Consider the following 25,234-nt stretch of genomic DNA (forward strand, 5'->3'; position numbering starts at 1 on the left):
AAGCCCTCCCAGTCAGCACTGTTTCCCTTCTGTAGCTGTGGGGATGCGCACAGAAGATGAACCAAAAAGCTCTGCTTACCACTCTCTGTTCTGCCTCCTGTTTGGGAGCCCTCATCCGGGAGGCAAAGGTGGAAAAAGAGCAGGAGAAGAACTAAGGGTGGTGAGACGGAGGACTTGGGGCTGGACACGCAGGTGGGATGGCACTGTGAACACCCAGCAGGCTAGTCACCTAGGGCAGAGGTTGGCAGCTGTTTTCAGTAATGGGCTCGAGACTGTTTTAGACTTCAAGGGCTGTGTGGTCTCTGTCATGTCATGAAGGCTGCTCTGTATAATTTGTAAAGGGATGAGCACAACTGTCTCCACTAGAATTGTACTGATGGACACATGTCTGTTCTTAGTTTGCTGGCCACACAAAAACAGGTAATGAGCTGCATTTAGCCTGCAGGCTGTAGTTCTCTGACCTGGTCTGGGGTAATATAGGAAACCTGAGGTTTGTACGTTTCATGGTATCTGTGCTTCCTGTGTGTTATTCTCTGTAGATATCCTTTTGGAGCTCACTTAGTAAAGGTGAATAAAAAAATAACTTTGGAACTGCTAAGTAAATCCAGAGACTGGGAGTTTTGCTGACCTGTGGGCAGCAGAGGGGGGATGCCTTGTCCCCAGAGGCCAGCTGGGAGAGTGGCAGCAGCAGCAACAGCGAGAACCTCAGGGCAGTGAGAGAATGACGGCTACACCTCAGAAGTGCTGGCTTTCATTTAATGCTAATATCTCAGAGGTGGGTTTGGTTTTTAACAAGGGAAGCCAATCTTCTTTGATAGTGAAACTGTATTATTTGTATTTCAGAGCTCTTCATTTCAGGTATTTTGTTGGGCTTTTTTGAAAAAAACATCGTTTAGTATTTTGGGTATGTGAATGCCATGTCAACTTTGTTTGAAAGGTAATGGTCTTGCAAACAGATGGAGCTTTAGCCTTGAGGGATGTGCCGGCATGTGAAATGCCTATACTCCTAAGCCAAGAGCTCATTAATTATTAGGTGATAAATAGCTATCATTAGTAATTTATTTAATGTTTATTTATTTTTTGCGTACTTAATCACCTACCATAATTTTTATCAACAGGATCCTTACTACAGGTTTAATGACCTTGACTATAGGTGGATCTCCTTGGATAACTGGACCTATAGCAAGGAATTTCAAATCCCCTTTGACATCAGGTGTGTATGTATGTGTATCTATTTTTATAATTATTTGAGCTTTTCTTCTTTTTCTGTCTCTGCAATAATTTCTTGCTGTTTTGGGTTTCATATCAGAGGGTTTTTGACTAAGCCTTATTATAAAAGTGCATATATATGATATTATATATGTGACCCTAGCCAGGTAGCTCAGTTGGTTAAAGCATTATCCCAATGTGCCATGGTTGTGGGTTCGATCCCTGGTCAGAGCACATACAAGAATCAACCAACAAATGCATAAGTAAGTGGGACAACAAATCAATGTTTTTCTCTCTCCCTTCCTCTGTCTTTCTCTAAAATCAATAAATAAAGAAGAAATTTTAAAAAGTGAATGTATAATTTAGGTTTTGGTTTGTGTATGAGAATGGTGCTATTGATTATCAGTCACGAACTTATTATGTCTTAGTCATTTTCCTGTGATTATAATGGATTTACCTAAACCTGGTCAGTTCTTTTATCTGCACGTCCTTCTCCCTGCTTGCAGCAATTAATGGAGTGTATATATTTATGATATTATCAAGTAGGATCAGAGACATGTCATTTGTTTAGTGTGGCATTAACCAGTCTCTGAGACTAGGACATGGGCCTTATATTGTGTCATGGGGGCCATGAGATAAATCATGTTGTAGTTTTCAATAATATTCTATGAAGCAGAATGTAACCTAATTTTATCTACCATCATTATTGCCTAAGAAAAAAATCCGTCTGTCCCTTTTGTAGTTTTTTTTTTTTTTGCCAATTATTTAAAAGAGAAATAAAGCCAGACTATGGTGCTCAATATCACAACATTCCTGTGGTTTAGGCTTATTTCCCGTTAAGGGCTTCTTTTACCCTGAACTCAACATATCCAAAATTTAACCAATTGACTTTCCCACTTAAAGCTACTTTGTACTCTAACAGCCTCATTGTTTCTTTTGACGTAACACCATTTCCTCAACCTTTTATGCCTAAAGTAGTTTTTGTCTTAGCATATCTTTTCTTTATCTCCCTGTATTCAGTCTGTTTCTGAGTCTTGTTAATTTTTGCCTAGCATTTTTTTCTTGATTCAGCCCCTTCTTCCTCGTTTTCAGGTTTTCACCTTTGCCTATACCTTACTTAGTGAATGCCTGGAATTAGGCCAAAACTGCCTAACTAAATTTACGGCTTGGTCTTCTTATTTTCCAGTGCATTCATCTTCTGAAAATACTGATTTTTACCGTGATGTTCTTGCTGAATAACAACAGTCTCTTCCTTTTGATTGGCAGATCAGATGTAATCTTCTCTGCTTGTCTGTGGAAATACTGCTTCCTGTCGCCCATCCCTGTATCACCTCCTGCACCCCCTCCCGCCCTGCAGACTTGTCCAGCTTTCTCCCCTGGGTTCCCAGCATGGCTCCTGAACCTGAATCAAGCCTGTTACCTTAGTGTTTTGATGCTCTTAGCACTCGCACTGTTGGGTTATGTGAAAACTCTTGGTGTCCGCTATTTAACTTGGTTTCTGTAAGTACTTTGTGAAGGTCTAGGAAAAAGTCAGTGAATTTGGAAATTATAAATTGTGCTCCTGATTTGAAGAACGATATTATGAAGAACGATAAGGGTCACTCGGTATAAAATGTATTAAGTTTCTGGAAATTTCATTGGAAACTGATTTTTGATGATATATATCTTCTGTGAAGTACTTATTTCTTTAGTTCTAAACTGATATAAAAGACAGCTAAGTTAATGCTTTATACTTCTTGTCTTAATTTTCTTTTTTTTAGCAAATGGCAAAAAGTAAATTTGGTTTTTGAGGGCGTCGATACAGTTGCAGAGGTTCTGCTCAATAATGTTCATATTGGGAAAACAAACAACATGTTCAAAAGATACGTAAGTACATAATAACAGCAGGTTAAAAAACCCCACTTATATGTGTTACTGTTAATTGTCTTTGTGAATAGACAAAGGTAGGTGCATATTTGCCCATGCAGGCTGGTACAAGCTCTTTGAAGCACTGCGTAAGTTGCTTTATTTCTCAGTGGTTACATTTGTAGGATGATAAAAATACTGCACATCCTGTGGAGTAATTGTGAGAATTTAGTAAGATAATGGCAGAAAATGACCAGCACATTTCTTGACACATGGGAAGTATTCAACAAATGCCATTTCCTTCTCTGTTATTTGGTGATCCAGAATTTCATGGGAAATGACAATTGGCACACCATTTTAAAAGAAAATGTTCCTTCCTTTCTGGAATAATTATCTTATGAGATCATATCCTGATGTCTCTTCCCTTTCAAGGGTAGACTTGCCAAAACAAAAGTAATTTATCACTACTTGCTATTTATTCCAAAGAGTCATGAAGTGTCTAGGAAATCCTTGGCAGTTCAAGGCCATATGTAAATAGCTAGGGCAGACATTACAGAGCTAAATATATTTTCTGCTCGCTCTGTTTATTGGGAGCAAACAGAATGAGAAAACTAGAAATTTACGTTGGGTAGGAGAATGTACTCAGTTGTAATTAATAGTCGGCAACTTAGTTATACTATTTTGGAAAAGTGTTTTCTCTTGCCAAAAGTCTCAACATAAAGGTTTCAATTATTTTAGGCATCTCTCCTTCCGTCTTATACATGCCTATATCTAACCTTTTACACACAAGACTACTGCCACATTTGTTCTTTGCCTTTCATTCAGAGCTTTGATATTACCCAAGTGGTCAGACCCCAAAACTCCATTGAGCTGCGTTTCCAGTCACCAGTGTTGTATGCGGAACAGCAGAGCAAAGCCCACACTAGCTACGAGGTGCCCCCAAACTGCCCTCCGAATGTCCAGAAGGGAGAATGCCATGTCAACTTCATCCGAAAGGTAACGGTCTCGAAAGTGGATGGGGCTGTAAGCTTGAGGGTTGGATGTGCTGGTGGTGTATGAAATGCTTGTTTGAAGACTCCCTTGGGAAGTTGGACATCTCTTTCCTGTCTCATAGTGGGATTTGAAGGTTTTTAAAAGTAAGAACCAAAAGATTATACGATTTTTTTGGTGTGGAGAATTTTTGTCTTTCTGGATTTTTTTCCTTGAAGCATGTTTCAGAACTTAGGTAACATCAGGAAAAGAAGACAAATAGGTGACTAGTGGTGTAACTTTACATATTATTTTTCAACATTTAGGTTTACCAAATTTTTCACCAGGCCATAAGGTTCATATTTATTAGTGGTTCTTGTTACTAGAAAGCCTTCTGTAATTATTAATATATTTGCTGACATGTTCTTATATTTTACTGGTAGGTTCTAATAAAATCTAACATCAGATAACAAAAGGCACAAGGGGATGTTTTTCTTTGAGTCTAATTATCAGTCTATATAACTTGGATTTACTCTAATTCATGGTTGAATTAGTATTCTATGTGATACTTAGTTTTTTTATTTTATTTTCTATTTAAAATTATTTTAATTGTGTTAAAATACATATAACATGAAATTTACCACCTTAGCCATTGTTAAGAGTGAAGTTCAGCATTATTAAGCACATTCACATTGATGTGAAAGCAATCTCCAGGACATTTTTCATGCGGCACAACCGAAACTCTACACTCATTAAAAATGACTCCTCATTTACTCTCTCCCAGCCCCTGACAACCACCATGCTTTGTGTTTCTATGAGGTTGACTCCTCTAGATACCTCATATGAGTGGAATGATGCAGTATTTGTCTTTTTGTGACTTGCTGATTACACTTACCATAATGTTCTCCAGGTCCATCTGTGTTGTAGCACAGGTCAGAACTTCCTTCCTTCTTAAATATTCCATTGTATGTATATACCACATTGTACTTATTCAGGCATCTGTTAATGGACGTTTGAGTTGCTTTCATCTTTGGCTATTTTGAATAATGCTGCTATGTATGGACACACAGATATCTCTTTGAGACCTTGCTTTCAATTCTTTTTGATACATACCTAGAAGGGGGATGACTGCATTGCATGATGTCTATTTTAAATGTTTTGAGGAATTAGCATTGAATTTTAACAACAAATGTAATCATTGGTTTCATTGTGAAAATACTAAGTGTATTTTTTCAGCACTCATTGACCAGAACTGCAGGTGATAAATTCTGATCATTTAAATTCAGTAGCTCTTACCCTTAAATCACGCTTCCTTAAAATAAGTACTAAGGTCAGAATTAAACTCCCACTCGTTTTACTCCATGTACCTGGATTTGTGTCAGTGTGTCAGTAACCATGTGTTCCTTCGGCTATGTTGGGACAGGAAGTGACTGGGTAGTGAGGAGTTCCATGGAACACTTAACTCACTTACACTTCTGGTTAAACATCAGCTTCTGTTCTTTGCCTTTGGCTTCAAATGGCACAGTGGTTTTCATACTAGAGGTTGCACTTTCCTGCCCTCTTCTGTCTTCAACCTTCTATGGAAAGGAGGACTTCCTGGATCCTCATGTGCAAGTTCACTTTTCAGGTCATCAATGCCGGTATATATATGTTACATAAATATCCATGTAGTAGCTTCCCTCTGCCCGCTAGTCACTTTGTGGCATTTAAAACACACTTTCGGTGTATTTAGATAGAACAAACTCCTTTGTTACTAATATCAGGAATCAGATCCAGATTTCTACCATCACAGTGGGAGTGGGAGACTAAATTTGGGGTGTGCTTCTGGCTAGACTGATCTGATCCAGTGGGAAGAGGCCTGAATTGGACAGCAAGTCAGGAGTCGTGGATCTGAATTCTGGCTTTGCAAACCCAGAAGGTCTTAGGCAAGTGAATCATTTGTGTATAGAGCTAATCTCTTCCCTTCCTTCCCGACTGTTAATATGAAGATACAGTGAAATATTAATGTAAATGCACTTTCCATAATAAAGCGCTATACAGCTATTTCAAATGTAGGGTGGTAATATTATTTATTTTGGAGACGTATTTCTGTAATTGCAGACCTCTAAGTGTGTAACTGACAAAATGCCTCAGAGCTTACCTTGTGCGAAGTTAGTGGGAAAGAGGTGGAGGGTGGATATAATGAGGAAATGTTACTCTCCATCGATTCTTTGACCTCTTTGCTTTCTCCACCACTATCTCTGCTTCCTTCTCTGTTCAGCTTGAGTGGTGAAATCCGTCACCTCACCTCCACCTTTGGAATATTCCACACCATCTTTCTTGCTTTCCATTGACATCCTTGGCTGTTCCTGTGAAGTCTCTTTATCCAGACCAACTTCCTCCTCTTAAAAGTCTTACTTATTCAGTCTTTTCTCTGTTCTAGACACTCTTTTTATTTTTGTATCCTTTCTAGTCTGTCTCATGTATCTTTGTTTCTTTAATAACCAGTCATATTTCCAGTGACTTCTAATATTGTACTGTCAGTTCAGACCTCTCTTTAATTCAGACCTGATATTCAGTTGCCTATTTGGCATCTTTACTTGGCTGATTCACTGGGACCTAAGAAGCTCAGTATGTCCAACACTGCACTTGGGATCTAAACCCTTCTCTCAAAACTCCCTGTCTTGCTAAATGGAATACCATACAGGACAGTCACTCAAGCCAAAAACCTAGGAGTTATTTTTGATTCCTCTGTCTCATTTTTCCCCTCCTCAAGTCCGTGGCTCAGTCTTTTGATAATGTGGATGTTACCTCCTCAGTGGCTCTGAAATCTGCCCACGCTCCATTCCTGCTATCTGCTTGAGTTCAGTCTGTCATCATTTCTTGCATGAAATATTGCCCTGGTATCCCTACAACCTCATTTGCCTTCCTCCAGTTAATTTGCCAGAGAGCAGCCAGAATGTTCTTTTCAGAGAAAAATCACAGTGCTTCCCCTTTTAAAAACTCTTCAACCATTCCTCATTGCCTTTAGGCTACAGCCTAGAGTTCTTAGCTCTGTTAGCCCACAATTACTTTTTCAGCCTTCCCACTTCTCCCATTGTTCTCTTTGTGTTTCCCGGGCGGCATCGCACTTTCTTGCTGTTACTACTGGAAGGGATGCTTTACTTCCCTCTCCCCTAAATACCCTGGACAAGTGGGACTTACCCTCAAGTCTCCATATAAAAGTTGCTGTCATTCAGGAAATCTTGTTTGACGTCTCCTTCTCCCATTATTTGTTCCCTGTGTGTTTCCTTTGTATTTGTGATTTTCTTTAATTCAGAGCTTGAATTTCTTGCTGTACTGTGAGAGCTATAAACAGAAGGACTGTGTCTGATTTGTAAATTGATGTACTACCAGCCTGACACACAGAAACCACTTTGCAAATATTTTTTTTTGAATAAGTAGTTAACATATTTGGAGAGGTTGTATGAATAGAAATGATTTGTAGCTATTGCTGGGGAAAATAGTCTTCTGTAGAAGATGTTGAATACACACACACACACACATATATATATATATATATTTTTAGATGTTTAATATTTTTGTCCTCTTACTTCTCCCTGTCCCTGATAAAAGAATTATGTATATGAACTTACAAATTTTCCAGTAAATATCCCCATGGTGGGTTTCATTCCAAACATGACAATCTCATACTTACCTGATGAATTTCAGCAGGTACAGATGCTATGAAATGGTTTTAATTCTTTATTTTTCCCTGTAATGGAAATGAATTGATCTCTGTCTCTGATAAATACAGAGCTTGGGAAGTAATACTTAAATGAGAACAGTTTGGCCAAATCCTCAGGCTGTACTCCACAAATGCTCCCTTCAAAAATATCCTAGTACTTCCTCTGGTGCTTGTTCCTTTCTAAAAGCTGAACTCATTGTCTCATACATTTTAATGGACTGTATTTAAAAAATAATTTTTTCTTTTAAGAAGTAGAAATGAGAAACTTAAAAGGGGGGTTGTTTCAAGGCAACCATCTCTTGCTTTTGAATTCGAACCTTTGTAAATTAATATGAAGACTGAAATGTTCCTGAAGAGAGAGACAGGGAGCCAGGCTGGGTAAGACTGGACAGAATGTCCGCCCTGGCTACCTGTGTCGTCAGTGAACTGATCGTTCTGGGGTTCTAAGTTCAGAAACAACTACTTCTGAATTCACACTGGAGCAAATAGGGGTTAGCAAGTCTAGGTAGTTTTTTAAACCTTTAATCTTCCAATTTGTCTCTTCATTTTTTATAGTTATTCATTGAAACACAACATTCTCTATAGTTTTTCCATGTAAATACAATGGTAGGTTGAGAGATAGTTTTGAGAAGTCTAAGAAGTAACTAGTTTGTTGCCTCAGTGTAATATGCTTTTGAAGGACAAATGCACCTAATTCAATTTTATGTTCTTAGAACATTTCTGCAAAACATGACTAGCTACATAAGTTGATATATTAGTTATCTACTGCTGTGTAACAAATAATGTAAACAATTATCAGCTTAAAATGACACTTATTGTCACAGTTTCTGTCCGGAAGGTGTGGCTTAGCTGGGTGTCTTTTGCCCAAGGTCACTCACGAGGTTACCGGGAAGCTGCGGACCAGGGCTGCAGTCATCTCCAGGCTGTGTTTGTGTCTAAGTTCCCACCTGGGGCTCTCGGCAGGCCTCAGATTAGCTTCCAAGCCCACTCCTATGGGCCTGTCTACATGACAGCTGGCTTCCCCCTTGGCCAAGAGAGAGTGGGAGTGAGCTCTTGGTAGAAGTAGAAGGTGCAGTCTTTTTAACCAAATTTTGGAAGTTCTCACCTCTGCTGTATTCTGCTGGTTAGAAGTGATTTGCTAGGTCTAATTCATACTCAAGAAGAGGGGATTCCACAAGGGCATGAATACTAGGAGGGAATCATTGTAGGCCATTTTATTTTTATTTTTGTTTATTATTTATTTTTTAATCCTCACCTGAGGATATGTTTATTGATTTTAGAGAGAGAGGAAGCAAGGCGGGTGGGAGGAGGGGCAGACAGAGAGGGACAGAGAGAGATAGATGGGAGAGAAACGTTGATGGCTGTCTCCTATAGGTACCCTGACTGGGACTGAACCAGCAGCCTAGGTATAAGCCCTGACCAGGGATCAAACCTGCAGTCTTTAGGTATACAACGCTCCAACTAACTGAACCACCCTGCCAGGGTATTGTGGGCCATTTTAGTTCCTATGGACAGGACACATACACACATAGAACTCTTAGGGAGTTAATTCTGTGCTCCTTCCCCCCAAATTTGTTTTTTTAACCCCCCCCCAATTTGTACGTTGAAGTCCTAAACCTCTGTGGCTCAAAATGTAACCTTATCTAAAATAAGGTTTTTAAAGAGATGACCAAGTTAAATGAGACAGTTAGGGTGGGTTCCAGTCCAATAAGAATGAAGTCCTTACAAGAAGAGGAAGTTTGGATGACAGAGAGAGACACTAGGGATGTGCGAGCACACAGAATAATGACCAAGTGAAGGCACAGTGAGAAGGCACCTTCTGTGAGCCTAGGAGAGAGGCTTTAGGAGAAATCATCACTTCGGTGTTGGGAATTTCCAGCTCTTAGACATGTGAGAAAATAAATTTCTGTTGTTTGAGCCACCCAATCTGTGGTATTTTGTTCTGGCAGCCCCAGCAAACTAATACATATTTTTATAATATCTTAAAAAGAAAACTTTAAAAAAAATAATGTTTCAATTTCATGGTAACCGGTATCTATCTTCTTTTTTTTCCCCCTTGAAATTACAGGAGCAGTGTTCCTTTAGTTGGGACTGGGGGCCTTCCTTTCCTACCCAGGGCATCTGGAAAGATGTTAGGATTGAAGCCTATAACACTTGTCATCTGAACTACTTCACGTTTTCCCCTGTATATGGTAAGCTGAGACATGTGACTTCCTTTTGACTTTCTCGAGCCTCTTCTGAGTTGCAAGAATTGGGTTTATAATTTGAATATATAGATTTACTTTTCAGACACTTACTTGAAAAAAATTTGTGACACATTAAATCCCCAAAAGTGAAAAATATATACAGACTGTGATTTGTAGTAAAAATTTGTAACATAAAGCAGATAAGTAGGCAGGTAGATACCTTTTAACATATTTTGAAAAGAATGAAAGTATGAGTTGCTCTAGTTTTCCCAAGCTAAGTGTTTGTTCTTTCTTTCTTTTAAGAGTTTCCTTTTTTAAAAAAAGTTCTTTTTTTGCAGGTTGCACACTGACATAGAGGTAAAAGAAAAAGACTAAAACTGAAATACAAAAGAATTCTTTACAATTAATTTCACAATTTCATTTTTAATGATTTTATTTATTTATTTTTAGACAGAGGGGAAGTCAGGGAGAAAGAGAGGGAGAGAAACATCAATGTGTGGTTGCCTCTCATGTGCCCCCTACTGGGGACCTGGCCCACAACCCAGGCATGTACCCTGCCTGGGAATTGAACTGGTGACCCTTTGGTTCACAGGCCAGCGCTCAATCCACTGAGCCACACCAACCAGGACATCACAATTTTATACATTTACTAACATGTTAGTGAAAAACACCAACTATTACAAAATATGACAAATTATATTTAAAAAAATATTCAAGTATGAAAAGTCCTGTACTCTTGATGTCTTCACTCCCTTCTCTTCTGTGTGCTTATTTTTAACACATTGTTTCCTTGCGGAAGTGCATCCCCATACGCGTGTTCTTCAGTTGTCCAGTTACATATTCTTCTGTCTGCTCCAAGGCTGTATTCATGTAGCTATCCGGTCAAGCCAGGATAGTCCACTCCAGAATTTAAATTTACTACCACTGGTCGTCCAACAGTTTGCTTTAAGAAGTCACTAGGGGCCCTTGCTGGTGTAGTTCAGTGGATTGAGCGCCAGCATACAAACCAGTGTCTTGGGTTTGATTCCCAGTTAGGGCATATGTCTGGGGTGCAGGTCAGGTCAGGTCCCCAGTAGGGGGCGTGTGAGAAGCAAACACACATCAATGTTTCTCTCCTCTTTATTCCCCCCTTCCCCTCTGTCTAAAATAAATAAGTAAAATCTTAAAAAAAAAAAAGAAAGAAAGAAATCACTATGGGTTTGCTTCCACAGACTCATTTTAATGATTCTGATCAGAGATTTGGAAGGCAGGGTAGCTGAGTTCTAATCCCAGCCCTGCTACTTAATTAGCTGTGTATGTCGAATAACTCATTTTACCTCCCGAGGCCTTAGGTTCCTCTTCTCAAGGCTGGGACCTGGAATCTCCCTTCTAAGTGCCCCACAAGCCCAGCCTCTGCAGACAATGGGATGGGATGAAACCAAAACTTGTGTTCTTTTTTAAAAGCATTGGGCCTGCTGGTTTGTATTCCTTTTTGCTGCCTCTGTGGTCACTTTCACCGTCCCATGATCTTGATTTGTTCAAATTATCAGGCTGACTTTCCATCACTGTACATTTTCTCCTTTGATGGCCAGGACACACCATCCTTTTTGAGACTTAAAAATAAACTGGAAGGCAAATAAGGCATAAAGAATGTTTTGTAAGGTAATCTATACTACTTTTTCAGTTGAAGGAACTAGTCACAAGAAAAGAGCATCGAATAAAAGCTCAGAAATCTCACAGATGTCAGGGAGTCAGTTAAAAGCTGGTCAAATATTTGTTGAGTTCTTGGCCTAGCACTGTGTATGTTTGGCAAAGGAAAGAATATCCTATCTCATTCCTGCATGTTGATTGGGCAGAGAGGGGAGGTATAAGGGAATACCAAACCAAACATGTTGTGTAATGGTCTTTTGGGATGGCAGCCCCAGTAGTTCAGAAAATCAAAGATCAGTGAGGTTTTGAGAAGTTAGGGAATTGATGTGGACCCTGGCCAGCAGGGTCTGTGTGTTGTGGCTGCAATGAATAAATTCACACGGACTATGGAAGTCCTCTGGAGAAAAAAGGACTGCATGACTGCTCTTTAAGTGAGAGAGAAGGCCCCGGATAAGCTTTGATTGCTTTTCTGGGCACATTACATTGAGGATGGTCCTCATTTACTATGCACAGGTTCACTGTAGGTGAGTACCTTTCATAGATAACAAAGGAGAGAATGTTGCTGATTACTTCAAAGAGAAGGATGTTACAGATCAAGGGAAAAAGTGGTTGAACTGGTTACACACCATAGTTGGGAGGTTTAGCACAGATTTTAGGAATAAAGATACACAGTAAACATTTGCTGCCTCAATCCAGGGGGAGGGAGTTTTAGCAAAAGCAAGACTCATAGCGGCCTAGGTACAATGCAGACCTGATTCCCCATGTGAGAACCTGTCTGTGGGTGTGGTCCTGTGTGCCTACCTCGCTCCCCACTGGCCTTTCTGAGTGTGGGCTAGACTATATTCCCATGTGGAACCTGGAACAGTCCCTTACAGGGAATGAAGGTGGATCTTTTTTTCTTTTTTTAATTGAATTATTGGGCTGACATAGGTTAATAATATAGGCTCAGGTGTACAATTCTATAACACATCATCTGTATATTGTATTGTGTGCCCACCACCCCAAGTCAAGTTTCCTTCCATCACCATTCATCCCTTTTATCCCCTCTTCTACCACCCCCCCTCCCCAGAAAAGGGATCCTCAATGTGAGCTCGTGATGCTCAGTCCAGTTCTGTGCAGGCCTAACTTGATGAAATCAGTCAACAAGAATGTGATACGTCAGTACAAGAGTTCTGCTATCTTTAGGGCACTGGCAACTCTAGACTGCTATTTAATCGAACCAAGTCTGTTTCTGAAGACAGAAGACAAAAGCCATTCAGAGATAGTTGGTAGTTGAGATCATTTGGTGCTGCTGGTATTTTTAAATGTTAAGAGGCATTAAAAGATCTAATTTAAGTTTCATCTGTAAATGTGGCTGTTTTAGCTCCTCTGGTTTAGTGTTTCTGAAACTGTTCATCAGAGGTGTGAGCTGAACTGAGTTGTGCTACTCAAATCAAACAGTGGTTCTGGTTCATTCTCCCCCATCCATGCACACAGTTTTTCTCAGGTGTATCTGATGAAGTCTAGTTTAAGGAGGGGTCTCATTTTTCAAAAAGTCATTTATTTAATTGTTTTGAAGCTTAATCAATGTTTAGAAACTTAGCAGTAAGTACGGAGTTTCAGAGACCTGAAAAAATTTTAGTAACACTTCCCTAGTTTAGTTAAAATTTTTGAGTTTGAAGCTAAACATTTCTTCCTGACTATGAGTTATTAGAATTCACTTTATTAGTCACTAGTACATGAATGGATTTTATTTGAATTAACTCAATTAATTTAAATGATGTTTAAGATTTAATTGAATTCCATGTAATCAGTTCACATGAACTACATTTTAAATGTTTTATGACTGCACTTTATTTTATACTTAACATAGAGTAAAATACACTTCTTGTTCAGAAGATGTGCCCTAAGCATAGTAAGCAGTAATTCTTATAGTTTACATTAATTTTATAGATTTCAATTTGGTTATTTGATGTAATAAAGAAAATTGAAGCGTAAATTTGTGAAAGCATTAGGAGCCGAACTTCCTTTAGGAGTTTTTCCAGAATTTTTTTCATCACTGAAATCAATAGAAGTTTTTGTTTTATTTTGTTTTATTATTGTTTATGCAGTTACGATTGTCCCAGTTTTCCCCCTTTCACTCCCCTCTGCCCAGCCCACCCCCCAGCAAAAGAAATTTTTAAAAGTTGAAAAATAATAAAGAGGATAAGCTTATATATTCTGGATACTTTTATGTATTTATTTGATATATAGTGTGAAGCGAGCACTGTAAAGTTACTAAATATATAAAAATAGTTCATAGTAAACAAATATATACAATTTTTATTTAAAATAGAATATATTAAGTTTTAATATTTAGTGTGAAATGAGATTGGTCAAAATGAATGAACACAGTGACTATCTCGGTGTTAATACTACAGATAGTTTGTATTTTATTCTTCTGCTTAACTGTGTTTTCTAAATTTAGATACTGAGTCTATATTGTTTCTATAGAAAGGGACAAAGTCCAGCTATTAGTTTTAGCTATTAGTAGCTAAAACAAATGAATCTATTAGTAATTTCAGCCAACTGATTCATAGTCAAACTAATTTGACTATGTGGGACTTTCTGCTTTCTCCCGTTGAGGCTAGAAAGGGATAACATTTTTGTTTTTCTAAATGTTCAATTTATTTCTTAATATAAGATTAATGAGGGGGGAAATGCAGACAACTGTAATTGAACAACAATAAAGTACAGTGATCCCTCACCTATTGTGGGAGTTGGGTTCCAGGACCCCCGACATAGGTGAAAATCCACAAAGTAGCGGCATTATATTTTATTATTTATATATATTTTAAGGCTTTATAAACCCTTTCCACACTCCTATAAACCTTTCCCACACTCTTATAAACACTTCTTATGCTCTTAAACACCTTCTACACTCTTAAACCTATGTAACTTTAACAACATATAAAATTCTATATGGGTACCCACCAGTGAAGTATACAAAATCCTGTGGTATAGTGAAAACTCTGTGGTACAGAATTAGACATATATTTTAAAAAAACTCCACGATACAGTGAAGCTGCAATAAGTGAATCATGATATAGTGAGGGACAAGTGTAATTAAAAAAAAAAAGATCAGTGAGCTTACCCCTGAAGATCAAATGACCAATCGTAATTTCCCAATGTAATTGTGTATAGTATGACAGAAAAAAGGCTGTTAGACTTTTAAGAAAATAACTTGAAATTCTTGTGAATAAGTTTACTTATATACACACACACACATATATAAAGTAAATCATATATAAATATTTTTTCTGTATCTCAGTACTTATAATAGTTGTTGCTAAAATTCAGCACTTTTCAATATCTGATGGTCATTTGTTTGATTTTGTTCTAACCTCAGCTTTGTAAATGATCTTTATATCTCCTTAATGTTTAAAATAATAAAAACACATTTATATAGGAAAAATATATATAATGACGTCAAAGGAAAACAAAAATTTCTTCCATTATCTCTTAAGCTCTTGTCATTTTTCTAGGTATTAAAGCATACCAATGCATTGGTGAGACTTTCTTTGAAACCTCATGAGAAATTATTTATTTGAATGATTCATCCTTAGCCCTAAAATGTTCTAATCAGGTTTTAATTAGCAGTAGCTGTTTTAGGGCACCCATATTTTCAGTATTTTAAACTGTGAAAGATTGACCCTGGTATTGACAAGGGAAGCTCAGACGCTTGTTACCAGGTGTGGAAACCCAGCAAGATTCTGGTGTTCTTTTTCCTTGGGGAGGGAGTGGAAGACCAGCCCCATGTGTGTGGGAAGGGGAGAGGAATGTCTGGGCTGGACTTGGGTTTCTAAGGTGTGAAGGGAGGGGAGATGGGGGGGAGGACAACTGGTGTCTGTGGGGGTGGGAGTGCCCCAGTTCCAGCGATTTGGGCTTTTACAAGCAAATAATCTGGCCCAAAATGCAGGCCTTGTGTGGTGGTGATGGTGGTGGTGAAGGAGCTGGACGAAGGTATGTGTGGGGGGTGGTGGCAGGGGTTCATTTATTGATTGTTTTCTTTATGTTAGGTCTTTCATATTTGTAATCTGATGTGAATTGTTCACATTAGGCCCTAAAATTAGTGGGAGGGCCTAATGTGAGGGAGGGCCCTCCCTAGAATTAAGGAGGGATGAGTGTCTAGTTTCTTAAGCTTTTCATAAGGTTACATAAACAGATTAAGTCTAAATATATAATAAGTATGTTCTGCTGAAATCCTACATTGTTTAATCTTTTGTTGCCACAGTTATAGAAAAGAGAGTGTAGAGATAGATGTTTTTCAGCATGCGACTCCTCTCTTGAGCTGAGGTGAGCTGTGCGTTTTTAAGTTGTGCCCCAGCATCTCACAGATGCTGCCTTTCCCCAGCCTCTTCAAGTTAACTTGCTGCCTCCGCCTGAAGCAGCTCCCCTCCTCCCTTCTCCAAGACTCAGAGCTGGAGGAGTGAGTGTAGCTCTCAGCTCCACCCTGGCCTGTCCAATAGAAGCTTCTATTGAAGGTCAGTGCTGCCCCTTGCTTGCAACTTAACACAATAGAGCAAAGAGATATGTCAGTCTTGCTTAGTGCCTTGTTTGATGCATTTATTTTCTTCTTTGCATTCATTTTGAACCACTTCCATTTATCATTGAATTATTTACTCATGAAAATGACAGCATTCACCTTTGAAAATATCTTTATAGGTAGCTAGATTGCTTGCATAATCTCTCCTCTGATTAGCTCCCTTGTTGCATAAATAGGTTTTTTCCCCCTCTGGAATTTACCAATTTATCCTTATTTAAGGGGGGGGGGGTGTTGTTTTGCATCTGTTTTGCCTGGATTTCATCTTTGAGGATTTTGTCCTGCTGAGTAGGCAAGGAGATCTTTACTGCTTAGTAAAGAAGGGGAAGACAGCTGTTGTGACTGTGAACCTGCTTTTCAGGCTAATGCAAGCTGTTCGCTCTTTGAAAAGCAGCTGCTGAAGTCTGTGCTATAATTCCAGCAGGAGCACAGGAAAATCTGCGTTTGAATTTACACATTCTGTGGATTGGTCATTTCAGCTTGTTGTCATTTCAGTGTCTTGCAATGTGCAGGACTACCTTTTCACTGTAGCTTTTCATCCTCTGTTAAAGATGCAGGAAGAGAGCCGGCAAGAGGAAGAGCTGTGAGCAGCTCAGCAGGGCGAAGCTAATCAAGGCAGCTGTCTCTGAATAGCTCCCCCCTCCCCAAGAAGATAGATGAAGCATCTTTTTTATCTTACATAAGCAACCTACCCATGTTTGCAGATCTGTCCCAGGCTGACCTTAATGTTCTTCCATTTCTCCGCCAGTTCTTAACCCCCCAGATGCCATCAGGATTCTTAACTGTAACCTCTGGGTGCATTTTGTTTCTCTAAGTAGATTCAACGTCTTTGCTTTTTGAGTTGGGGGTGTAATTTACAGTGTTTGTCAAGGCTTTCAGAAAGTAATTATTCAAGAAATATATTTATAGTACTGACACAAATTCTCACATAACTATTGCCATGACCTCCATAGGTTACAAAGATGGTATTTTGACAAACGGGGGAACTATGGCACCATGTAATCCTGCGTGTAGTGGAGGGTGAGACACATCCTTGTTTTTAGATTCTGTGTTCTTTCTTTTTTACGATGAGGCTAACGTTTTATTGTTACAATCCCCCCAAATGCTTTGTTTCCCGTTGGATATATTTGACACTTGGATTTAGACTCTGAAAGGCAAAAAGCACTCTTGCTTTTGGTTTTTCTCATTGTTCGTCCACCAGTTTTAATCAGTATGTGTGTTCCCTAGTGTCTTCTTTTTGGTAGGCACCTCTGAGAGAGGTGCAGGGAAGGTAGGGAACACCGGAGTCAGGAAACTCGGCTCCTCCCCCTGTCCATTGGCTTGGAGGCTTTAGAGCTAGATTCTGCGGTCAGGCCTCAGCAAGCTCATCTGCAAGGTGACTAGAAGATTGCCAAGTTTCCTCTGCCTCCCACATCCCGTGGGTCTCCCCCTGTACTTGTGTACCACAGCAGGCATTACGGCGCACTGAGGGCCTAAGTGCAGAAGAACCCACTTTTTCTTGAAGCTAGGCGTATGACTACAGGAAGACGTTGATACTTGAGGCTTAATTGCCATCAGTTCTGCAATTGCCATTAGTTAATGAACACACTCGAATTAATGTAACTCAGCCCTCTTCTGATTTTTCTACTTCCATGTCTTCTTATACATTTGTTTTTCCTCTTAGACAACTGAATCAAGCTGTGTTTTCTTCCTGGCCACATCTTGACAAAGAAGTGGTCTGTATAGGAATAGATAAGGAGCTGGCATGTTTTGGAGGATTTTAAAGCTTCATCTGTTGGCCACACGTACACAGACTGGAGCCGTCTTGGAGACTGTTTGCATGGAGAAGCAGCACACAGTCATCTGGGCTGTGTAGCTGCTGATTCTCCCCATAAATTCCTGTCCATCCAAGTCAGACTCACGGTGGCTGGTGTGTTTGTTCTTGCTGTTTTTATTTTTAAAGAAACCTCACTGAATCAGATTTGGAAAAACCTGAAAATGAGTCAGTGGCACAAGCACATTATCTGCCATCTCCTGGTTGGTTGAGGTTATACGGAACAAGTGTTCACCGTGGACTCTTGTGCACGGAGCAGGACAGCAGCTAGGACATCACTGAGGCTTCCGGCCAGGGAGACCTCAAGCTGTAGAGAGCGCAGGTCAGCCTGGCCTGTCTACGCTGTTTGGATACAGAGTTCCCATCCTGTTTGGGCCCAGAGTTGATTAGTCAGGGTGAGGAGAGGATGTAAAACTTGGTGTAGTTGCGAGGGAGTCATGGGAGGGAATTTTGAGTCATTTAAGAATCTTTTTTCTTTCCTCTTCCCCTTCTCAGTACTTGGCTGATTTTTGAAGTGATCTTCCATTCCACTTCAGGAGAGCTGGGTGGGGCGGGGGCGGGGTGGGGAGAGGTGTTCTCTAGGAGAGATAGGGTAGGGAGCTGTATTCTAGAAATGGGTCTTCATTTATGAGGGAGCTCTTCTTAACGAGGAAATAGGATTATATATTTAAAAATTAGCAAATGAAGCCCTGGCTGGTGTAGCTCAGTGGACTGAGTGTGGGCCTGTGAACCAGAGGATTGCAGTTCGATTCCCAGTCAGGGCACATGCCTGGGTTGCAGGAGTTCCCAGTGGGTGACACACGAAAGGAAAGGCAACCATACATTGGCATTTCTCTCCCTCTCTCCTTCCCTTCTCCTCTAAAGATAAATAAATAAAAATCTTAAAAAAATTAGCAAGTGAAAAGAAATGAACAGGTAATACCAGGAAAATTATTGATTATTGAAGACTCTAAATATGTTTTGTGAACTTAAACTATTGAAGACTTAAATTCTCCATGGCTTCTGGAAGAAACAGTTGAACTCTTTTTGGAAGAAGTGGAGAGGGTGAAATACGCTGGTTTAGGGAATCGGGTGATGACACAACAGGCTTGTGAGTCTTCGCGTTGTGTTTTAATTCCATGGTCTTAGGGTTTCCATTTATTGGCACTGAAGGGACTTAACAGGTTGAGCTCCTGGTATACAACTGTGGTGGGCCCCTAGTGATTTTTTTAATACAAATCTGATACTGTTATCCTTTATGATGAAAAACTGTCTATGGCTCCCTATTGATCTAGCATGAAGTTGCCAGGCTCCTCACATGATCCAACGTGAACTGGATCTTGTGCACCTGTTCAGTCATGCTGGTCTCCCTCACCACTTCATCATTGCCTATGTCCTTGGTACAGTGTTGCTCATTTTTCTACATGGCCTTTCATACTTCCTTTTGCTGGGCCTAGAGTTCTTGTTGTCTCCCTCTGAATGTAGCTAAAGCAGCCTTCTGGGCGTAGCTAGATACCTCTTTTTCATAAAGGCCTTCCCTCACGATCTGAAAGTTAGGTGCTCTTTCCCGTGAATATTTTCTCAGAGTAACCATTTATTCTTTCCATCCTAATATTTGTATACTTTTGTACTTGTCTATATCCAATTAGACTTAGTTCATGAGGGTAGGGCCAAGTTCATCCTGGTCAACCATTTCATTCTCATACTTAGCAAAATACATGGCACATGGAAATTTCTTAGTAAATATGTCTCGGATAGATAATCCACATTAAAATATACTTCTATTTTTTTTCATGCTTGAATAATTGAAATAATCTGAGTTTATACCTTATTATGTGGCTTAAAATTTGTAGTGTCTTACCTTACTTTATAAAAAGGAACAAGCATTTATCAATCTTAGAAAATTTATGCTGTCTTTTCACTTGTAATTTTCTATTTGCGTACTATTTATAAAGTTTTTATGGCTTGTGATTGTAATATTTTTTAGAATAGAGTATGGGTAAAAAGCATACTTTTAATCATTCTTCTCTAGCATAAAGGATTAAACTAAAGATTAAAAGAGAATTTCCACTAAACCTTTTATCATGGCAGCATTTGTGCAGAACTTACTAGTGTAGAAGCTGCTTTGGTCTTCAGTGAATCCTAAGGAGTTCAGTAAAAATAGTTGGCATATTATATATATATATTTTTTCTTTTCTTTTTCTCTTTATGCCTTAGATAACCATGCTCAGGGGTGGAATCTTGAAATAGAGTCTTCTTTTGATGTTGTCAGCTCAAAGCCAGTCTCTGGTCAAGTGATTGTAGAAATCCCTAAATTGCAAACACAGCAGACATACAGCATTGAACTTCAGCCTGGGGAAAGGATTGTTAAGCTCTTTGTGAAAATTAACAAGGTGAGTGATGATACTTTTTGAGAAGCATGAGACGAAAAGCAATATTGTTCAAAAGAAATAGGAAGAAGGATCTGAGTCCAAAAGAAAAATGTACTTTTTCCATTTTTGCCTTCACTTTTAGCCTCTCATAGCTTTTTGTGTGTGAGTGCGAATTAAAGAATAATTTTCCCAGATCTTAAGATTTAGAAAATGGAATATATGTGCTAAATTTGGCATCCTTTTCGCTCAAGAACCAGATGTGTTATGTTTTAATTTTCTGCAGTATTTGCAGTATTCTAAATCCAAAATACATTCTAAGCATTATATTTAAATACAGTGATTATTTTTGGTACTTGTAAATTAGTTTGAATATTGGTGTTTATTCTATGTGCAGAATTCTAATTTCATGATCTTTCATGGGTAGAATCAGGCTAGATTTTACCTTTTCTTTTTCCTTTTTAAAATTTCTCTAATTGATCATTGTGAATGGAAAAGAATGGAGCAAATCAACAGTCAGCAACTGTACAGATAAAGTAAGAACTTAAAACAGTTTCCTGTTCTGGGCTTAAGAGAAGAGTTAACCTCAAAATGCAATTCTAAATGTTAACAGTTTAGAATAAATGTTAGCTTGAGTGATAGAAATAAGAAGAGTTGTTTTTCTGAACAAAACATGGAACATGTTTCTGAATAACATGGAACAAATCCATGTTATTTTGTTTTTTCCTTTCCCTTTTGGTAAATTAATCTACGTGAAACTCCTAGCATGTTGACCTTTAAATATTATCTATGGAGTGGTATAATTTGGCATATCATAGGGAGGGAGATTTATATTGTTTCAAAACCTAGAATTTCTCTGAGAAATTAATATAGTACTCTGAATCAGTGTATTATTTTACTAAAATATGGCACAGATTACTTAGAATGACTTTTATTATATCTCAAAAGAATATTACTGTGGAAACTTGGTGGCCTCATGGACATGGAAGCCAGACTGGGTACAACATGACGATTCTTTTTAAACTGAATAAAGGCTTAAACATTAAAAAATCAGCTAAGGTAAGCAAATATTTTAAAATATTTTGTGAAGAAGGTTTATTTCTTGTTAAAATAAAAATGCAGGTCTTTGAATGAAGAAAAGAAATCAACAAGACTCCTGTAACCCCACCACTCAGAGATAATCACTAGTAACAGTTAGAGGCTGTTACTAAGAGTGTGTAATTGTGTGTGTGTGTGTGTGTACCAGTAAGTGCTCACTATCATTGTTAGTGACTTAACGATGGTTAAGTGAGCACTTAAGTTCACTTGAACTCTCCATCTGATAGATTTTTATCTCTGTTCTGCTTAGTTATTTGTCTGAAGTTTTTTGGTAGTTATTTGGGCCATGTTTCTCTGTCTCCTCAGGTTGGCAGGCTCCCTGTGTTTATTTCTATGCATTAGGTAGAGCTGCTTTGACTCCGCATCTTGGTAGCATGGCCTAATTTAGTAGGTGTCCTATAGGGTCCAGTGGCACAGTGTTCCCTCTCTCTCATGCTCTGTATTTGAGGCGTGCCCTTCATTTGGGCTGAGTACTCAGCCTTGTTGATTGCTGTCAGCAGGTCAGTGGGAGGGATTTACCCAGTCCAGACAGTCCTGGTAGGACTGGCTAGGACCGCTGGCCAGGAACCATCTCCTTCTATGGCTTGTGGAGGAGGTTGGGTGGTGCTCTGACATGCTCTGTAACTGTTTGCTGGGTGCGCAGGAGTTTCCTGGGTGGTATAAGCCAAGGTCAACCTCCACCTGTGTTTTGTCTGGGGCCCTTTGGTATAAGCTATAAAGTGATTTGGAGATGGCTGTTGCTAGTGCTGGGCCTGGGGCCACTCAGCAACAGGCACTGGGACTGCGCTCAGCTGTTGCCTTTTTTTTTTTTTTTTTTTAAGATTTTATTTATCTTTAGAGGAGAAGGAGAGGAACATCAATGTATGGTTGCTTTTCGTGCGTCCCCTGCTGGGAACTGGCCTGCAGGGAACCAGCCTGCAACCCAGGCATGTGCAACCCAGGCATGTGCCCTGACTGGGAATTGAACCGCGATTCTCTGGTTCGCAGGCCGGTGCTCAATCTACTGAGCTACACCAGCCAGGGCTCAGCTGTTGCTTTTTTGAGTGGATTTAGAAAGGTTGAAGCCTGTGGCTGGCACTTCACATGGAAAAGCTACTGTTACTAACCTGGGTGGACCGATAAATCAAATGGGATGGACCCTTAGGTAATCGTCAGAGTGGGGCTTACTGTGTGAGCCAGGTTGATGGAGGAGATTCAGATATGGTGCCGCCACACTGTGGCTCTGTGTGGGGGAGGGCTCAGACAAGATACAGTGGCCGCTGTCTGTAGTTCTGCCTGGGAGGAAATGTCCCCCAGCTCTCGCCCTGATGCCAGATACTTTAGTTCCTCCCCATATGCCACTGGTGCTCTTTAAGGTACTGCTCCGGTGCTGAAGCCCAAAGGAAGTGAGTCTGAGTAAGTCTGTGTGAGGCCCTTTAACAGGAAAGNTATGCATTAGGTAGAGCTGCTTTGACTCCGCATCTTGGTAGCATGGCCTAATTTAGTAGGTGTCCTATAGGGTCCAGTGGCACAGTGTCCCCTCTCTCTCATGCTCTGTATTTGAGGTGTGCCCTTCATTTGGGCTGAGTACTCCTCTTATAGATGACTGTTGATTGCTGTCAGCAGGTCAGTGGGAGGGATTTACCTAGTCCAGACAGCTGGTAGGACTGGCTACGACTGCTGGCCAGCAACCATCTCCTTCTATGGCTTTGTGGAGGAGGTTGGGTGGTGCTCTGACATGCTCTGTAACTGTTTGCTGGGTGTGCAGGCTCTGGAGTTTCCTGGGTGGTATAAGCCAAGGTCAGCCTCCACCTGTGTTTTGTCTGGGGCCCTTTGGTATAAGCTATAAAGTGATTTGGAGATGGCTGTTGCTAGTGCTGGGCCTGGGGCCACTCAGCAACAGGTACTGGGACTGCGCTCAGCTGTTGCTTTTTTTTTTTTTTAAGATTTTATTTATTTATTTATCTATCTTTAGAGGGGAAGGAGAGGAACATCAATGTATGGTTGCTTTTCGTGCGTCCCCTGCTGGGAACTGGCCTGCAGGGAACCAGCCTGCAACCCAGGCATGTGCAACCCAGGCATGTGCAACCCAGGCATGTGCAACCCAGGCATGTGCAACCCAGGCATGTGCAACCCAGGCATGTGCAACCCAGGCATGTGCCCTGACTGGGAATTGAACCGCGATTCTCTGGTTCGCAGGCCGGTGCTCAATCCACTGAGCTACACCAGCCAAGGCTCAGCTGTTGCTTTTTTGAGTGGATTTAGAAAGGTTGAAGCCTGTGGCTGGCGCTTCACATGGAAAAGCTACTGTTACTAGCCTGGGTGGACCCATAAATCAAATGGGATGGACCCTTAGGTAATCGTCAGAGTGGGGCTTACTGTGTGAGCCAGGTTGATGGAAGAGATTCAGATATGGTGCCGCCACACTGTAGCTCTGTGTGGGGGAGGGCTCAGACAAGATACAGTGGCCGCTGTCTGTAGTTCTGCCTGGGAGGAAATGTCCCCCAGCTCTTGCCCTGATGCCAGATACTTTAGTTCCTCCCCATATGCCACTGGTGCTCTTTAAGGTACTGCTCCGGTGCTGAAGCCCAAAGGAAGTGAGTCTGAGTAAGTCTGTGTGAGGCCCTTTAACAGGAAAGGCCCGAGAATCCCGCAGTTTCTTCTGGTGACCAAACCCTCCTCCATGTATGTAATTTGGAAGCTCAAAAATATTCCTAAAAGTCTTATATGAAAAACAAGATCCCTTGCCCAGCCTTTTCTATTCCTATTTCCTACTCCTCGGAAACACTACTTTTTAACTTTTACTTATTTCTCTTGCTGTTTACCTTTTTCCCCCCAAATAACATACTTCTATAGGTGTTTTCTAATTTTTCTGCTTTTCTATTATCGATTGACTTCCAACCTAGAGGAGGGGGACATAGCTCTCTTACACGAATCCCTCTGCCTCCCAGTGTAGTCAGTGGCCACGCTTGTTAACTCAGCATTCGGTGTTTACATGATTATATTATGAAAATAGTGTTCAAAGCTGAACCTCATTGTGTACTAAAATTGCATTTCCTTTTTTGTGCAACTTTCTGTTTTCCTTAGAGTTAATAATTGCCTCATGTTTCTTTGTTCTCTATTTACTTTCCTCTACATCATACACAAACACTCTGATGCACTTGAAATGTGTTTTAAATATAGCCATAGTCATTAGGTAATCTATCCATTGTTTATTATTACTGTTATCATTCTTTTAACTTTTATTATTTCTTGAAACTCCCCTAGGGCCTTTTTCTCATTTCTCTGATCTTGTTTGGTTGCTCTCTGGATCTTCTATTAATACCTGACTGTTGTCCTGGAAGTTTTTTAAATTTTCATTATAGGAATTACCTTCATCTGTCCTCTAGGAATTTTAGGCATTTCCCTCATCTTTCTCCTGGATTAGACATGGAACCCTATTTTGTTAAACCCATGTTTCTCATTTTCTTTTTTGACTTTGCGCTTTTTGTGAAACACGTTTTTCAATAGATTCCTGAGGATGGGTATGTGGAAAATGACATTTTAAAAACTTGATATTATGCAAATATATAAAGTTTATATTCATAGTTACTCAATAATTGGCTGTGTTTAGAAGTCTAGGTTGGAATTCATTTTCCTTTAGAATTTTGAAGTCAATTCTTTTAGCTGTTAGTATTTTTGTTTTGAAATATGCTTACAGTCGAATTTCTGCTTTTTTATATAGAACTGTTTTTGTTTGCTCCTGGAAACTTTTAGGGTTTCTTGATCTCTGATATCTAAAATTTGAAACTTTGAGAATGAGTAGGTTTTTGTTGCCGTGCTAGTCATCTTGTGAGCTCTTCTCACGTAGAAACTCAATCTGGAAATTTTCTTGTATTTTAAAAAGTAATT

At 39.7% G+C, this 25,234-nt stretch overlaps 1 protein-coding gene across 1 annotated transcript in view; it reads left to right on the forward strand.

Moving 5' to 3' along the window:
• LOC118977119 (beta-mannosidase-like) overlaps nt 1–25,234 on the forward strand; it is a 64,718-nt gene that overhangs the window by 14,169 nt on the left and 25,315 nt on the right. The window contains exons 2-7 of the mRNA XM_037031899.1: nt 1,119–1,213; nt 2,970–3,075; nt 3,880–4,050; nt 9,798–9,921; nt 20,115–20,290; nt 21,215–21,325. Of these exons, the coding sequence (XP_036887794.1) occupies nt 1,119–1,213; nt 2,970–3,075; nt 3,880–4,050; nt 9,798–9,921; nt 20,115–20,290; nt 21,215–21,325 (783 nt within the window). The remainder of the gene's footprint in view (nt 1–1,118; nt 1,214–2,969; nt 3,076–3,879; nt 4,051–9,797; nt 9,922–20,114; nt 20,291–21,214; nt 21,326–25,234) is intronic.

This window comes from Sturnira hondurensis, unplaced genomic scaffold (assembly GCF_014824575.4).
Source record: "Sturnira hondurensis isolate 20B ecotype Veracruz unplaced genomic scaffold, ASM1482457v3 Scaffold0021214, whole genome shotgun sequence".
Taxonomy (NCBI): domain Eukaryota; kingdom Metazoa; phylum Chordata; class Mammalia; order Chiroptera; family Phyllostomidae; genus Sturnira; species Sturnira hondurensis.